The sequence below is a fragment of the Salarias fasciatus genome, chromosome 10 (assembly GCF_902148845.1).
Source record: "Salarias fasciatus chromosome 10, fSalaFa1.1, whole genome shotgun sequence".
In the NCBI taxonomy this organism is placed as follows: Eukaryota; Metazoa; Chordata; class Actinopteri; order Blenniiformes; family Blenniidae; genus Salarias; species Salarias fasciatus.
Window position 1 is genome coordinate 18,491,711 of NC_043754.1, and position 18,542 is coordinate 18,510,252.

Below are 18,542 nucleotides of genomic sequence, written 5' to 3' on the forward strand. Positions count from 1 at the left end.
TTTTAAACACACCGACACGTACAGGAAGGCAAACTAATTTGTACTGAAACAACGAGCGCCATCCAAATTCCGTTATAATTTCTCTCTCTCTTTTTTTTTTTTTTTTTTTTTTTAGGATTTCTCTGTAATTGTCAGTTTACATGCGCAATAAATAAAAGTTGTAGAAATCTTTTCCATGAAACATCTGATCAATCCATTGTAGTGATATGCAAGACAAAATATGCAAGAATTAAAAGTAATGCACAAAAACTCACTCTCAAAACTGTCAAAACTGTCAAATACATAATAATAAGTAATACCAGACATTTCAAAGCTGTGGTTATCTTGGATAAAGTAGCAAGGGTATTTCTTCAACCAGAAAATGACAATAAATCCAGGTAGCTGAATCAACAGAGGGTTAATATATAATCCCTAATACCTAACTTCGTAACTGTTCAATAAAAAACTTTGCCTCAGGGACTCAAGCTTACGATAAAAGCTTTTGCTTTGAAATAAACATTATTTCCTCTGTCAAGTAAGAAATTATAGTTACTAGATGTAACTACAGTTCTACGAGTGTGTGCGTGCCCACCTACGGGCTTTGCTATTGGTACCCTCCTTTGGCGCCAGCCAGACACTGAGACAGATCAAAAACGTTGCCGTGCCAGTCATGCCTGGGCGCTGGCACACGCCCCGCCCCGCTCCAAGGAGATGTAAGCCGAGCAGCTTCCTAAAATCTCCCTTCTTCGAATCAGCCCACGAGAATGGAAGCAGTCGAGCTGGTCTGGCAGGTAGGTGGGCATGCACACACTCATGGAACTGTAGTTACGTCTAGTAACTATAATTTCTACTTCATGTGGGTCTTAGCCCACCTACAGGCTTCGCAATTGATGACCTACCAAGGCGGAGGCCGTAGGGATAAATGTACCCCTAGTTGGACAGGCTGACAAGATTGGCGCGGAAGAGGAAGGCCATATGCCAAGTACCGCCACCACCAAGCCCCCAAGACACTGAGGTCAAGCATCCTCGCACCGAGGCGCTGACCGCACCCGTGTTCAAGAAAAACCGTGACACAACGTCAACGGAGCACGCACACACCGGTCAAGACTCCCAGAGTCACACCAGCATGCGACCAGGACCTACCCCAGCCTGAAGTCCCCCAGGGAAAACAGAAGCCGGCCAGGCCAACAACCCCATCCACTTAAGCGACAGGACCCCTGTCCCCGCTTAAGACCGAAATGGCCACAGAATCTGCACATATATCCACAAGATAAGAGCACACAAAAGTGGATGCAGAAGCCCAAGAAGCAGCCTGGCAGATGTCACCCGCAGTGACACCTCGGCACAAAGCCGCTGAGGCGGAGACGCCACGCGTGGAATGGGCCCGAACCACCGCCAGAGGCGGGCGGTTCCTTGCCTCATTAGCTGCCGTAACAGCCCCACCAACCCAGTGGACAAGGTGTTGGGAGGACAGCGGGGCTCCACGCCCCTGGCTCCAAATCCCACAAACAGCTGGTCAGTAGTGCGGAAGCCAGCTGTACGCTCAACGTAACAACGCAGAGCCCTGACCGGACACAGCAACCGCAGCCGCGTTTCATCCACTGACAAACCAGGCGAGGTGCGAAGCGCCCTGATCCGGATCACCCTCGAACGAAAATCCGAAGTGATAACCTTGGGGTGGAAGGCCGGGGTGGGCCAAAGATGAAACAGTCCACCGTCCTGGCTGAAGGACAAGCATGAGGAATGAATCGATAGGGCGCAGCGATCCCCAACCATTTTGGCAGAGGCCAGAGCCAAAAGGAGGGCAGCCTTGAAGGACAGAAAACGGAAGCCGCCTGCTCCAAAGGCTCGAAAGGGGGCCCCTCCAGGGGAACCACATGTCTAAGGGGAGGCCTCAGCCTACACACACCCCGCAGAAACCGCTTCACCAGCAGGTGGCTGCGTGCCGAGAAGCGTCCAAAGCCTTCATGGCCTGTCGTGATGGCCGATGCAAACACCGCGAGGGTGGATGCAGAGCGGCTGCTATCCAGCAACCCCTTCAAAAAACTCCAGAACCCCGCCGACGATGCAGGAGCCGGGGTCCCAACCCCTCTCCGAACACCACTGCGCGAGCACAGCGTGATGTGAGAAAGCCTGCTCTATAGAAGATGTGGATGTGTGACCCCAGTCACAGCATTCCCAGCGGCCTAGGTGCCAGTCGGCAGGTGTACCGCAGGTGGGGCAGCCACGTTAGAGGAGAGGAGGCCATAGGCGCGCTCGGCATGCCCCAGCGGCGCGAGCATGGTGTACTGTGAGGGATTGTGCTTTTTAGATGCCTGAAACGTCCGGGTGCAGCCACAGCATCTCCACCCGTCCCGACACTCCGCATCTCATGATGGCAGGGAGTGAACGTTATATTTTCCCGACTCTGCTGTGAACCTGGCGGAGAAGAGGGGGTGAAAGATGACAGGGCACCTCCATTGACGTCACTACGTCTCTGTGTAGTGACATGCAGTGCCGTTGGGGAGAGACGCTCAGCGCTCCTGGCGGGAAAAGCCCAGGGCGTGTGAGTGGGGGCGCATCACACATCGTCACCTCGGTGAGAGCGGGGTGTTTGGCCACGGCCAGAACGTGCCCGGCCACCTCTGTCTGCTGCTTCTCCCGAGCAGCAGCCGAAGAATGGGGGGATGGGGGGGTGGGGGAAGACGTGAAAACTGCAGAGCGTAACCGTTTCTCAGCGTCCTGGACAGCCAGGGTGAGAGCGGGCCCAGCATGTCTCTCCACGTATGGAAGAGAAGCGTCAGCGGCTGCACCACGTTCACAACCAGAAACATTGGCCCGCCTGCCGTCTGGGAGTACAGACGAGAGGGGAGCAGGTGTCTTTCCAACCCCTACTGTCATGTCAGCGAGCGCGGGGCGTCTGGCCCTAAAAAGAGCGCCCCCAGCCGCCCCTGTCCACCACTTCTCTCGTGTAGCGGCCGAAGAAGAGGAGGAGACACCCCTGTCGAGCTCAGTGCGTCTCTGTGGCGTGAGCATAATCAGAAGAGGATTGCTCTTAGTGATAGTCCAAAAAGGTTCATTGGTCTTTCCAAGTTATAATCCAAAAACAAAGGTTCTTTTCCAAAGACCAGGGAGGTATTTTGTTATTTACCTGACGGTTTCGGCAGCTGTCAGCCGTCTTCTTCAGAGAGTCACGTGATGTTGTTGTGACGTATCTTGTCAGCTGATTTATACAGGTTTTGGCGCTATTCTCCCACTAGTGGAAGCGGGAGAACAGCGCCATCTGCAGTCCGACTTCTTGAGTACAGCATCCCAGGTGTGTGAAAGCAAAAAGGCCCCCTCATCCCGGTTCACTGTCTCGGGGGCACATTTCCGAATTTCAATAGCCTCTTTTATCCACGTGCTCTTAGTGATGCAACGGGCCTGACGGTCTATTACATATGTTACGGTAGAGAAGCGAGCGGGAGGGGGCCTCCATGACGCCAGAGCCACGTTCCATTTCGCACATTCGGCACCCAGGGGAGGCTGAGTAGAACAGAGCCGCAAGTCGCTCCCCCGGTTCAGGGTGCGGAAGCGGGAGACACGGCTCCCAAGAAGGCAGCTCGGCACTCGACTTCTTCAAGCGGGAAGAAAAAGGCAGGCCGACCAGGAAGCACGCTGAGTTAGAGGTTTACCTCAGAAGCAGCGGCTGTGCTGGTCTCGCTGAGTGCCACGTCCGCGGCAGGTGAATGGCCCGACGCCGGAAGGCGACTGAGATCGAGCCAGCTTGTCCATGTTTGTCTTTTTCTTTGTCTTGCAATGATCTACTCAAGGCTGAGAAAGAAGAAGGGAGAATCCTCTTGGAGAGGGGCCGGTCGTGCGCCAGCGCACGGGCATGATTGGCGCGGCAACTCGTTTGATCTTTTCAGTGTCCAGTTGGCACCAACGAAGGGTACCAATAACGAATCCCGCGGGTGGGCTAAGAACCACACAAAGCAGAATGGCAAATTACATTGTGTTATACGTATATAAATAGCTAAAAAATATAACAATATCACAGAGATTATAGTGAAGAACTATCACAATGAATAAAAAATTACAAAGAAAATAACAAGAAAGGGCTCGATGTAATCATTCAAGTCATCCTGCTGCTCGCTGACGTACTTGACAACTGCATTGCAAAGTGTCTGGTTGAATCGCTCAGTCTGGCCGTTCGACTGTGGGTGGTAAGCGGTCGTCTGGCGGTGGTCGATCTTGAGACGTCTGCAGAGCTCTTCGTTGACATGGTTGCAGAACTCCCAGCCCTGGTCTGTGATTAGGACTTTGACGGAGTAGCGGCACACTGACTTCACCAAGACCTTCGCGATTTTAAACTGGATACGAAATGCAACAGGGAGCCAGTGGAGGGATTTTAACAAGGGTGTGATATGGGATCTCCTGTTGGTGCTGGTCAGCAGCCTCGCAGCTGATTTTTGAACATACTGCAGACGCGCCAGCTCTTTCTTCTTAAGACAAGTGAACAGGCTGTTGCAGTAGTCCAGCCGCGAAGATATGAAGACATGAATGACCATTTCAAGCTCATTTTTAGACACCATGGGTCTGAGCTTAGCGATGTTGCGCAGCTGGAAGAAACAGTTTCTAACCAGTTGCCTTGAGTGGTAGTCTAGTGACATGGTGCTGTCAAAGAGCACCCCAAGGTTCCCCCGTTCAGTTTTGGTTGAGGGGCTCAGATCACCAAGGTGCCGCTCAATAGCGGGGATGGCACTGTCTGGGGCAATAATGAGGGTCTCTGTTTTTTCTGAGTTAGTTGGAGGCTGTTGTCTCTTAGCTACTGCTTGATTAGTGATAAGCAGTCCATTAAGGAGCTCAGTTTATGGGCTTCGGAGGGCTTGAAGGAGCAGTACAGCTGCAGGTCGTCTGCAAATAGGTGGTACGAGACATCACTGAGGCACACCACACTGCAGGTTGGCTGGCTCAGACATGATATGGTTGGCTGACACACTGAAGCTCCTACCAGTCAGATATGAGGAGGACCCTTGAAGGACTGGACCTGAGAGGTCAATCAGGTCCTAAAGTACTTCACACATACCAGGGTCATTTCTGGTCATGTGGGGGCCCGAGGCAAGATGCTGTTTGGGAGCCCGAGGAGTTCGCCGAGCTCGTCTCATATCAAGAAACAGCTCTGCACGTACACCAAACTAAACTTAAAACCACAAGATGCAACATATGCAGGTGTTGCTTAAAGCTCGTGTCCGGAGTTTTGGGTCTTTTCCAACGTATGTATCATTTTTCAACAGAGCTTAAAAGTGTCAGTCTGGTTCGATACTACAATATAATATTAACATAAAGCAATATAAAAATGTATTTATGAGCCCGGCCTTCGTCTCATAGACCCCCATGTTATCCGAAAAAGCGTCAGCCAGTAGAGTTTGAGCTTCCGCATTCTTGTGTTGTCAATCAAAGTGTGGAGCAGCCAGAGAGCACGGCCGCTCGCCCAGGCAGAGGTGAGTTAGCAACGCAGCCGCCGCCCCGCTTACCTCGGATATATCCATGGTCTGCTGAACATCCACCGTAAACAGCGAAAAATTTAGGATGCTGTAGGACTCGGAGGCTCTCATTTTCACCCGACAAATAATTTGGGTGCACAATTAAAGGGGCGTGGCTTGGTCGCTCATGAAAGCAGAGGGAGGGCGGAACCTCGAGACATTGGATTAAAAAAAACCTCTCTCTTTCAAAACTCCGGACACGAGCTGAAAGGTCCTCGAGGTTTTATTCCATTCCGAAATGGCGAAACTTAAGTTTACAAAACCAAATCTCAAGATGTCCTTCCACCAACTGCATTCATTGCCGGTTACAGCAGAGCTCTCCATGCTGACAAGTGCTTGATATTCACTTTTTTCCGATACCTAATAAAAGTGATTCTTCTCAGATTCCCCCTGTAGCCCCTCTTCTTAGAAGAGCCATCAGTTAAGCAGACTTTGTGGTTTTCAGCAGGATGTGTTCTGAAGAACCTTGAAAAATATATGCTGGCTTTTGTGTGTGTGTGTGTGTGTGTGTGTGTGTGTGTGTGTGTGTGTGTGTGTGTGTGTGTGTGTGCGTGCAGTGTGAATGGGAGAAAGAAAGAAAGAGAGATTATAAAGACAAAACACGGATTCAGGAAATACAGGAGATTTATAAAGATTTTGCTTGAAACATAAATATGAGAAGTGTAATATCTCTCGAGTGAAGTTTGTATATCTCTTCTTTCAAATGTACAATGGTATCAAATTAAATACTCACTTTGACGTCGACTAAGAAACTCAATGCTCATTCAAATGAAGGGCACTTATTCAACAGGGAATTGAAACATCTTGAAGGCTTAAGAAGCACCTTATAAATGGTCTAAGTATGTCTATGGGGTTTAACCCTAGCGATACAAAAAAAGAAAAAAAAAAAGATTCCAGGAATCCATCATGTGATGTTCTTCTTTGCACAGATCACACTGTTGATTTTGGATGTTGGCTTGATCTGTTCGGCATGTGTAGATACAACACAGAAACAACATAATGGGCAAATGAAGTCAATGAAATCTGGAACAAAGGTCCTCAAAGAGTTTCAATTTTGACGCATCAACAATCCACATGTTGATCATAAACAGACATCACTGCATCTTCTGATTTCAAAATGAGGATTTCTTTTAATCTCAACATTGACTAAGTAAATCAAATACATTACTTGTTGCTACACCCTGCTGTGATCATGTGATCGTGATACACAGGACACAGTGTCACATGTGGCTGGCCAAGCTCACACAACACTGTCTGTCAAGAGGGAAAGAACCAGCTGCATCCTTTCACTCACCCCAGGAGGCTGATCGTGATGGCATCCCTGACTCTGGCTTTTTGTCTTTCTTTTCTCCTCACATGGAAGATGGGTAAGCTTCATTTGTGTGACTCAAATGTGTGGTACGCCAGTTTACATTATATTTCATCGTTCTCTGTTTCCATTTCTTCAAGTTCCTGGTCAGAAACTGTCTTCATCTGATCGTCAGGAGAGAAGTTTTGTCTCGGCTCATGCTGGAGAAGATTTGACGTTGAGTTGCTTCTGTGGCACTGAAATTCCTGGGAGTGTTTACTGGTACAAGCAAACTCTGGGACAGAGACCCAAGCTGATCTTCACCTTTCCTACAGGTGGTCAGAACTTGTTTCATGATGAGATCGAGAACTTTCCACGCTTCAAAATGGAGGAAAGAGATGGCAAGGCTCTTCTGACAATCACAGATTTGCATACTTCAGATTCGGCTATATACCACTGTATATTCTATTCCTATCGAACACCTATTTTTTCAGAGAGTGTCACAGTCAGTGTGAAAGGATTTGGTTCAAACGCCACTTTGATCAATCAGCCAGTATCTGACGGTATTCAGCCAGGAGGCTTTGCTACTCTGAGCTGTACTGTACACCCTGGGAGCTGTGATGGAGAGCACAGTGTTTACTGGTATAAAAAGTCGGAGGAATCTCTTCCAGTTCTCTTTTATACCCACGGTGGCATGAATGACCAGTGTGACTCCCAAAGTAACACCTGTTTCTATGAACTGCCGATGGAAAACCTGACTCAGGCTGATGCTGGGATGTATTACTGTGCAGTCGCCTCATGTGGACAGGTCCTGTTTGGAAACGGGACCAAGCTTGACTTTCCAGGTAAGTACGTTTTCTGACATGTTGAGATATTTTTCAATTCTTCAGTCACAACAAACAAAACATTGCTGTGTTTGAATTTGCAGACAAGGTGAATCCTTGGGTGTTGGTGCATTTGTTGAGTTGGGCGTTGCTATTCACAATGATCTTCAGTATTTTCTTGGCTTTCTCACTGTACAATATAACCAAGAAAAACAGCTGCCACTCTTCAGGTAATTTGCATTCATTATGGAAGCTTAGATTTTATGGACTGAAGGTGGTTTTGAAATGACATGAATATTAGTCTGTTGCATTAACCAGGTGCTCAAGAAGGGTTGTCATCTCCATCTGCAGGAACAACTGAGGTAAATTCCATTTAAAAAAAAAACAAACTAAAACCATATAACCTTCAAGCACATTCGAGAACTAAAATATATACAGACCTTTTCCAAAAGTTTACAATATCACGGAAAAATGTATTTATTTTCATAATTCCATTCAAAAAGTTTAACCTTTCAACTCCAAAAAATTTAATACTGTGAACAAATCACCATGTACTTCTCAGTTTTTGCAGAAAAATATAAAGAAATTAGGATCACATCAAATCAATCAAAATATGGTATTTTCAAAAACGATACGTTCATCTTCAATATTTGGTTTGGAATCCCTTTGCCTCGATGCGCAGTCGCATTGATGCAATCAGCCTGTGGCATTGCCCGGGAATTACTAGACTTTTCACTGACTTACTAGGACACAGCACAGCATGTAAACAGCCAGCCTCCATCGCTATGAACTTTTGTGGTTTACCCATCCGATGGAGGGGATCAATGATGGTCCTCTGGCCAGTTGTCAAGTCTGCAGTCTTCCCCATATTGAACCAAACTGGAGCAATTTAATGACACCTGGGGAAATGTGTGCAGGTGCTTTGAGTTTAATAGATGAGTGTGTGATGCTCAGTTTAAAACATCCATGCCCTGCAAAATTTGGGCTGATTTCTCCACCGTATTCATATTGTTTGAATTCCTGATTTGATGGTTTTTACAACAAGCAAATACTTGAAATTGCTTAAACTGTGGTCCTGAATCTATAATCTTTGAAGGTTTAAAGCCAGGGTTGGCGATTTGAATTAGATACATTTTTTAAAATACTGGTTAAAGTGATCTTTATGACCCGATAGGAAGCAATTCATGGCGTGTTATTAAAGTAGTTTGGAAAATATCCACTATCTACAGCAGGAGTAAAACGGGAAAAACAGTAACCAATCGTCTTGACAGGACACCTTTTTTTAAACCAATCAAATCACTTCGCCGTTCGACCTGCCCCCTGCGCGTACATGTCAATGTCGTGCACTGACCCTGGTTCAGTGCGCGCGTAGAAGGACGGAGCGTCGTTGCAGAATGGCGGAGAAGAATGTTTGGGGCTTTACTTACCGGTGAGTGCGCCATAACTTGGCATAGTGCAAATAAAGAAAAACGAAGAAACGAAGCGCTGAGGACAGGTTTCGCCAGGAACGCACTGGACCGCACGCGCGGAACGTCTCCGCATCTCCACTCCCAACGGACCTCCTCCAATGGGGTGGGAGCTGGGCGGAGCCTTGGGGAGATGCTACATTCGTGCTACATGCTAGTTTTCCAAGATCGCCAACCCGAGCTTTAACATATGGAAATAAATATACTTTTTCATGACATTCTAATTTCTTTGGGAAGGGTCTGTATATATTTTTTAAACAAAAACCATGACACAATTTACTCTTGATATGTTTTGTTCACAGGGTTTCCAAGAACCAAACAGTCTTCACTATGCTGCTTTAAGTCTTAAAAAGACCAACAGACCAAGAAGACACGGAAATGCTTCCAACGATGAATGTGTTTACTCCAATGCATAGATATACACTCTGGTTAAAGAAGGGTGAGACTGGAAATAAAAAAAACACACAGCTGAGGCTTGAGGTAAATGTGTGTTTGTACTTTGAGTGTGGTAAGTGATGACTATGAGGGGAGGCTCATTCAGGAACCGTGTTGGTTTTCTTTGTGTGGTACATTTGACTTTGAGTGGTATTCAATGCTTCTTTCTTTTTTTTTTTTTTTTTAACACACCAACACGTACAGGAAGGCAAACTAATTTGTACTGAAACAAAGAGTGCCATCCAAACTCTGTTATAATTTCTCTCTTTTTTTTTTAGGATTTCTATGTAATTGTCAGTTTACATGCACAATAAATAAAAGTTACAGAAATCTTTTCCATGAAACATCTGATCAATCCATTGTAGTGATATGCAAGACAAAATATGCAAGAATTAAAAGTAATGCACAAAAACTCACTCTCAAAACTGTCAAACACATAATAATAATAAATACCAGATATTTCAAAGCTGTGGTTATCTTGGATAAAGTGGCAAGGGTATTTCTACAATCATAAAATGACAATAAATCCAGGTAGCTGAATCAACAGAGGGTTAATATATAATCCCTCATACCTAATTTAGTAACTGTTCAATAAACACTTTGTCTCAGGGACTCAAGCTTACGATAAAAGCTTTTGCTGTGAAATAAACATTATTTCCTCTGTCAAGTAAGAAATTATAGTTACTAGACGTAACTACAGTTTTACGAGTGTGTGTGTGCCCAACTACGGGCTTTGCTATTGGTACCCTCCTTTGGCGCCAGCCAGACACTGAGACAGATCAAAAACGTTGCCGTGCCAGTTAGGGTGCATCAAAATACACATTTCCAGAATATTGCTTTGATTGGGTGCTAAAAGTGTTACCATCCATGCAAAAACAATACATACAAAACATTGAAGCGATATGAGGTGATTTAGAGGTGGAACGGTGCGTCTGATTTTATGGCATAAGGGGGTAACAGGAACTGTGTCCCTTCACTGTGCCCTGCTCGCACATGGCCTGCTGTTTAGTGTGTGTGTGTGTGTGTGTGTGTGTGTGTGTGTGTGTGTGTGTGTGTGTGTGTGTGTGGGTGTGTGCATGTGTGTGTGTGCGTTGTTGCAACATTGTTACATTTCAAGCCCAGAGACCTGTATATTCCAATATTCCCGCACATTTTACCCTCTGTTTTGCAAGAACTATTCTATTTTCCTGCACCTGCATAAAAAAAAAAGGGGGGGGGGGGGGGGATCTATATAAAGCTTTGCCTGTGTAGCTCAGTCGCTGAGTCAATTCCCTCAATGCCAAAATCACACACTACAGGATCCAGCTCTCACAAGATGGCCTTAAGCCCCCGCCAGAGCACCCTGGTTTTTGGTCTGGGCGCCAGCATCACCGGTGCAGATGCCATCATTACTGTCGCCAAGCTGCCAAGTGGTCGCCAGATCTTGCGGTGCTTGCTGTATCACTGCGACACACAACTGCATGCAAAGCGACCAGGTTTGACTGTAAATGGTAAATGGACTGCACTTATATAGAGCTTTTTACACTGCACTGACAGAGTCCAAAGCGCTTCACACTGCAATATCAGATTCACCCATTCACACCATACTGGGTGATGGTAAGCTACTATTGTAGCCACAGCTGCCCTGGGGCAGACTGACGGAAGCGAGGCTGCCAATCTGTGCCATCGGCCCCTCCGACCACCACCAACCATTCACTCATGAAGACAAGATGGCGGCACCCTTGTCGGCTGCGGCTGCTTTAGCTCCCGGTAACACTCTGCGTTCTTGGTTATCTAATATACCATGTTTTATTTCGGCGGATCACACAGGATACAACCGTAAGACTTCATTAAACCTGCAGAAGCGTAGTATCTACGGAACAGTATGTTTGGACACTCAGACAACTCTGCGCAGCCTCAGGCTGCTACGCCGGTCAGACCCAGCGGCCTACACAGCAGCGGGGTTTCCTATCGGCTCAAGCCGCCTCCGGGGGCGCCAGAGGCGGTGCGAGAGGAAACAGAAGGGCGGTCGTCGGGATGGACTCACAGCGAAGCTAAAAGCTAACCCATTCCGATCGCCGCTTCCATCCGTCCTGCTCGCAAATGTTCGCTCCCTGGAAACAAAACTGGACTACCTGAAGCTGGATTTATCCACCAAATGGGAGATAAGGAACTGCTGCATCCTCATCATCACAGAGACGTGATGTCTCGCCCTGGATGGGCTAACAACATTCAGAGCCGACAGCGACCACGCTCTCACAGGTAAATCCCGGGGGGTTGGCGTCTGTATTTACACCAATAACAACTGGTGTAACAACACCACTGTGGTCTCTCGTCACTGCTGTGTGGACATTGAGTGCCTGACTGTAAGATGCAGACCTTTTCGCCTCCCTCGGGAGTTTAACTGTGTTATCATCACGGCTGTCTACATCGCTCCCAGTGCAAACACAAAACTGGCCATGAATGTGCTCTACCGTACCATCGGTGACCTGCAATCCACATATCCCGAGGGTGTTTTCATTGTTGCTGGGAGCTTTAACCAAGCCAACATGAAGACTGTTCTGCCAAATTTTTACCAACATGTGGATTTTGCTACCAGAGGGAAGAGCACACTGGACTTGGCTTACACCAACATCAAGAAGGCCTTCAGAGCAGCCCCCCGCCCTCACCTTAGCTCATCAGACCATCTCTCAGTCCTGCTAATTCCTGCATACCAGCCTCTGCTAACCAGAGAAAAACCCACTTTGAAGCAGGTGAGAGTGTGGCCGGAGGGAGCTATGTCAGCTCTGCAAGACTGCTTTGAATGCACGGATTGGACTGTGTTCAGAGAGGCGGCTACTGACGATAACCGTCACATCAACGTGGAGGAGTATGCGGCATCTGTGTCTGCATACATCCACTGGTGCATGGAGGAGGTCACTACCACCAAGACCATCGTCACACGGGCCAATCAGAAACCTTGGATGAACAAGGAGGTGCGGGCAAGACTCCGGAAGCGTAACACTGCATTCAAGTCAGGTGACATGGAGGCACTGAGATCAGCGAGGGCCGACCTGAACCGGGCCATCAGGGCAGCAAAGCACACCCACAGCCAGAAGATCCAGGGCTTCTTCCATGACCCGAGCAACACCAGACACTGTGGCAGGGCATCAGGACTATCACCGACTATAAAACTGCATCTCCTTCTCTACAAGGGGACATAGGCTTCCTCAATGAGCTCAATAACTTCTTTGGCAGGTTTGAAGCCCTCAACCACACCCCTGCGAGGAAAGCCACCCCCCTCCCTAATGAGCAGGCACTGAGACTTGAATCCACGGCTGTGTGGAGAACCTTGAGGAAAGTGAATGTGCGGAAAGCAGCAGGCCCTGAGAAGATCCCTGGACGTGTGGACAGGGAATGTGCTGATCAGCTGGTCCAGGTGCTCACTGACATCTTCAACACCTCACTGGACCAGGCTGTTGTCCCCCCACGCTTCAAGTCTTCCACCATCATCCCAGTGCCGAAGAAACCTGCTGTCTCCTGTTGGAATGACTTTCGCCCCATTGCACTTACTCCCATCTTCATGAAGTGCTTCGAAAGGGTGATTAACGACTTCATCATTAACTTCCGCCATCATTTGACCCATTCCAGTTTGCATACCGGCCTAACCGCTCCACAGAGGATGCCATCTCCTCTGTCCTCCACGTCAGCCTGGAGCACCTGGAGAAGAGGAACACTCATGTGCAAATGCTGTTCCTGGACTTTAGTTCAGCATTCAACACGATCATCCCCCAGCGTCTGGTTCTCAAACTGGCTCCTTTGGGCTTCAGCACCCCCCTGTGTAACTGGCTGCTGGACTTCCTCACCAACAGAACCCAGTCTGTACGGGTGGGCAGCAACATCTCCAATGTCATCTCCCTGAGCACTGGCTCCCCACAGGTCCTGAGCCCCCTGCTGTTCGCACTGATGACCCATGACTGTCATCCCAGATTCAGCTCCAATCACATCCTGAAGTATGCGGATGATACTACAGTTCTGGGTCTCATCCAGGACAACGACGAACAGGCCAACAGGGAGGAGGTGCGACACCTGGAGGACTGGTGTGAGGTGAACAACCTGCTTCTGAATGTCGACAAAACAAAGGAGATCATTGTCGACTTCAGGAGATCTCGAATCAGCCACACTCCACTGCTTATCAACAACACAGCTGTGGAAGTTGTCGAGAACATCAAGTTCCTGGGGGTGCACATCACAGACAACCTCAGCTGGTCTCTTCACACCACATCTCAGGCCAAGAAAGCACAGCAACGCCTGCACTTCCTGCGCCGATTAAGGAGAGCCTCCCTCCCCTCGCCCATCCTCTCCACCTTCTACAGAGGGACCATCGAGAGCCTGCTGACTAGTGGCATCTCCATCTGGTCCGGGGGCTGTAAAGCTGCAGATTGGAAATCTCTGCAGAGAGTGGTGAGAACGGCAGAGAAGATCATCGGGTCCCCACTCCCCTCCATTCAGGACATTTCACACAGACACTGCTCAGCCAGAGCGCATCGAATCTCCTCGGACTCCACCCACCCTCACCATGGACTGTTCTCCCTGCTGGCGTCTGGCAGAAGGTTCTGCAGTATCCGCTGCAGAACGACCAGATTTATGAACAGTTTCTTCCCCCTGGCTATCAGACTACTGAATGGGACATAACTATCCCATATTGAATCTGGATATCTGTTGGACATTGTCGGTGCAATATTCATGCACATATTTGTGCCACTCATATCACCTCTCCATGGTTCTGTGCAATATTCCTCTGTTTTGTAGTTAAGGACTGATTCTCTAATCAATCAGTGCAATATTTGTTCAGTTTTTGTAAATATTTTATTATTCGTCAGATCTTAACTGATCGTGTTTAACTGATATCATATGCTTCGCCCTGTCTTCACATCTATTTTTGATGCTATTTATTTTTTTTATTCTAAAGCATTCCTTTATCTTTATCTATTTATTTAGTGTTGTTGAAACAGAGGAAGCCAAATGCGACGAAATTTCGTTCCTCAGTGCACTGTTGTGTAATGACAATAAAAGGAAGTCTTGGGGCCAATCCCAATTCTACCCCTTACCCCTACCCCTTAGCCCTTAGCCCTACCACTATCACTCTCCTACCCCTTTTAGAATAGGGCTGAGGGCTAGGGCTATCTTTGCAGCACTATGAATTGGGATACCCCTTGGCCCTTTAAGCCCCGCCGCACTCCTATAACAACAAAGAATTATGGATATTAGAAATGATAGAAATTACATTAGAAATAACTTTTATTTTTTTAAAAATGGTATTATTATTTACCTTATATTTCTTTTTGAGGTTCTCCCACTTTTTTGAAGCTTGCTGGGCTGTAACTTCCCCTTCCAAGCCATTTTATTTTATGAATTTCCTAAAGTAATACAGATATATTTATATAAACACGTTTTATTACTGACATATTATAGCTTAGACGAATAATATAATTTACTCCCAATGTGTTTTGGCGCTGTATTTTGATTTCAAAAACTTTTCTTCCTTTTTAACCTCTAAACCAGGGGTCCTCAAATACAAATCTTGAAGGTCCACATTTGCTTTTTATATACAAGCATGGGTCCGGACTTCAGCGCCCTGTGGGAGGGGGAGGGGGGGGGGGGGGGGGGGAGATACCGAGGACTGCCGAGCAGTGCGGTGCGACGGAGTGCGCTGGACACGCGCAGAGCGGCGCGGTGCAGAACGGTGCTCACACGGAACATGGAGCGTTTAAAGAAAGATTTTTTTTCCATACATTTGCCCTGGGGCAGCAGCGAGGTGTGCGGTCCGGTCGTGGACCGCGGTCCGCTAATTGAGGAACCCGGCTCTAAACTGAATCAGCAGTCGGGTTTCATCGGGGGTCCCTGTGTCTAACATATTACGTTAAAAACATGATAAAGGATGACGTTAATTCAGTGATAAGTGCTCTTCATAAGTTACAAATTCACGATTGGAAACGGTGCTGCGCAGCGCTAAAACGTTAATCCATGACTGGGACACTGTCACGCTAGTTTATCTATAAATTCAGTTAAGCAAATACACTTTTTATAGCTTTTTAAATAGTTTACAGAAAGCAATCTTACATTTGTGCGACTCCGTGGTGGGCGCCATGTTGTTTTTTTCTGGCCAATGTGAAACTCCGCCTACCCCTATTGAGAATAGGGAGCATCGATGCAGACTTCGCTGAAAGGGGTGAAATAGCCCTTCCCCTTACCCCTACCCCTATTCAAAAAGGAGAATTGGGATAGCCCTTAAGCCTCGTGAACGCGCATATCATAGGGGTAGGGGTAAGGGGTAGGGGTAAGGGGTAGAATTGGGATTGGCCCTTAGTCTAATCTCACACTTAGGCAAGATGGGGGAAGTGTCTTGCCCAAGGACACGACGACAGTTTTACGCCTGCAGGAGCAGGGATCGAACCGCCAACCTTCCAATTATGAGACGACCCGCTCTACCATCTGAGCTACTGTCACTGTTGATAGGAGTAAAATCATTTTACTAGTTCTGGTTCCTTGGTATTTTTTCTGTTTTTATACATGTTTCTGCATGCTTTATAAAGAATATTTCTAGAAGCAAGCACATCATTACATGCAGTGCAGGTTGTTTCAGAGAGTAACTTCTATGTTCCATTCAAAATAAATGTTCTAAAAATCGATTTCTTGTCATTTTTGAGATTGTCTTGACATGTTATGCAAGAAATCAAACAAAAACGCCCATTTGGTATTTTTCACATGCTGTGTTCCACCTCTAAATCTCAAGTAATTTCCCCAAAACTTTGCACAAATCATTTTTATGTGTGTCCGAACAAAATGCAACCCCAATCAGATTGATATGTTGAGATTTCATTTTGCATTGCAATTTGATGCACCCTTGTGCCAGTCATGCCTGGGCGCTGGTACACGCCCCGCGCCGCTCCAAGGCGATGTAAGCCGAGCAGCTCCCTAAAATCTCCCCTCTTCGAATCAGCCCAGGAGAATGGAAGCAGTCGAGCTGGGCTAGCAGGTCGGTGGGCATGCACACACTCGTAGAACTGTAGTTACGTCAAGTACCTACAATTTCTACTTCGTGTGTTGCTTAGCCCACCTATGGGCTTCGCTATTGATAACCTACCAAAGTGGAGGCCGTAGGGATAGATGTACACCCAGGTGGACAGGCTGACAACATTGGCGCAAGGGGTGAGCCGAATACTTGTTTTAAACGAGTACTCGTTACGGATAATGCATTTTTTTCAAATCCGAGTATGACCCCAGCATTGTCAGTCATTATTCGTGCTCGTGCTGATGGGAGATCTTCATTGGTCTTTCATTCTGCTCCATGCTCCACTGAGACAACAGGATCCTTGTCAGAGAAGCCAATCAGTGCTGGTAAACTAAAAATTGGGTTTTTTATTTCGTTGTAGCGTGCATTGTGCCTGAGGAAAACCTTTTAAAGTCGAAATGTCACGCGACTGTGCATGCTCAGGTTTTGTTTGTTTTTTTCAGGGGGTTTTAAGTTTCGTTTTCCCTCGCAGTTTTGTTTTTCCTTTTTTCTCTTATTTTTCATATTAATTTGAGCTTGTGCTCCACTGAGAGGCTGTGATCTGTGGGAGAGAGATGATGACTGGACTGAGGTCCACTACGATCCGCGCTGCAGCCGCAGACAGGACCAGGAAGCTCAGCAGGGGCGGATGAGAGATTTTCTGGGACACCGGGGAGATTCTGGTGGGGATCGTGGGAGGAGGCAGTCCCAACCCAGGAAGACCTGTTCCTTTCCTTGGACTCCAGCTGGAGTCCGGACAACAATTATAGAGAAACTGTGATGTAAATTCAGTCATACACTTAAAAATATTCATGTTCTGCCTCAATAAAAATACTTGTTCTGTAAATAGTTCTTTTACTATTGTGACAAAAAAATATTCAAATCTTTATTCTGAGGCTGTTGTGTGAATGAATAATCATTTATCTAACTTTAAAAATGTTCATGTTCTGACGAAAATAAAAAAAACTTGTACATTGTATCATTGAAACGGTTCTGTAAATAGTTTTCAAATAAAGAACAAATATAGCAACTTCTGAGCAATCCATATCAATTTCAGACTTAAAATAGTGTGCCAATTTCTGCCCCACCCCATTTCCGGTTAAACCACACCCACTTCCGTTTAAGGCCATGCCCCCTCCGAGTACATATACGGATACAGGTAATTTGGATGGGTAAACAGATACAGATAGTGGTGTACGCGCTCATCCCTAATTGGCGCGGAAGAGGAAGGCCACATGCCAAGTACAGCCACCACCAAGCCCCCAAGACACTGACGTCAAGCATCCTCGCACCGAGGTGCTGACCGCACCCGTGTTCAAGAAAAACCGTGACACAACGTCAACGGAGCACGCACTCACCGGTCAAGACTCCCAGAGTCACACCGGCATGCGACCAGGACCTACCCCAGCCTGAAGTCCCCCAGGGAAAACAGAAGTCGGCCAGGCCAACGACCCCGTCCACTTAAGCGACAGGACCCCTGTCCCGCTTAAGGAGCTCAGTTTATGGGTTTCGGAGGGCTTGAAGGAGCAGTACAGCTGCAGGTCGTCTGCAAATAGGTGGTACGAGACATCACTGAGGCACACCACACTGCAGGTTGGCTGGTTCAGACATGATATTGTTGGCTGACACACTGCAGCTTCTACCAGTCAGATATGAGGAGGACCATTTCAGGACTGGACCTGACAGGCCAATCAGGTCCTAAAGTACTTCACACATACCAGGGTCATTTCTAGCCACATGGGGGCCCGAGGCAAAATGCTGTTTAGGAGCCCGAGGAGTTCGCCTTGATCATCTCATATAAAAAAACAGCTCTGCACGTACACCAAACTAAACTTAAAACCACAAGATGCAACATATGCAGGTGTGTTGCTTAAGGTCCTCGAGGTTTTATTCCATTCCGAAATGGCAAAAATTAAGTTTACAAAACCACATCTCAAGATGCCCTTTCACCAACTGCATTCATTGCCGGTTATAGCAGAGCTCTCGATGCTGACAAGTGCATGAGATTCACTTTTTCCGATACCTAATAAAAGT

At 47.2% G+C, this 18,542-nt stretch overlaps 1 protein-coding gene across 1 annotated transcript; it reads left to right on the top strand.

Annotated features, from left to right (window-relative positions):
- Positions 1-6,793: 6,793 nt before the first annotated feature.
- On the top strand, positions 6,794-9,477 carry LOC115395743 (uncharacterized). Its single transcript, XM_030101384.1, has 5 exons — positions 6,794-6,850; positions 6,933-7,616; positions 7,700-7,825; positions 7,947-7,957; positions 9,364-9,477. Exons 1-5 carry the CDS (start codon positions 6,796-6,798, stop codon positions 9,475-9,477), a joined length of 990 nt encoding a protein of 329 aa, XP_029957244.1. The 5' UTR covers positions 6,794-6,795.
- The last annotated feature ends 9,065 nt before the right edge of the window (positions 9,478-18,542 follow it).

Coding starts and splice junctions, on each gene's coding strand:
- LOC115395743 (XM_030101384.1), top strand. CDS start 6,796: ATGGCATCCCTGACTCTGGCTTTTTGTCTTTCTTTTCTCCTCACATGG. Junction 6,851..6,932: donor TCTCCTCACATGGAAGATGG/GTAAGCTTCATT, acceptor CATTTCTTCAAG/TTCCTGGTCAGAAACTGTCT. Junction 7,617..7,699: donor GACCAAGCTTGACTTTCCAG/GTAAGTACGTTT, acceptor TTGAATTTGCAG/ACAAGGTGAATCCTTGGGTG.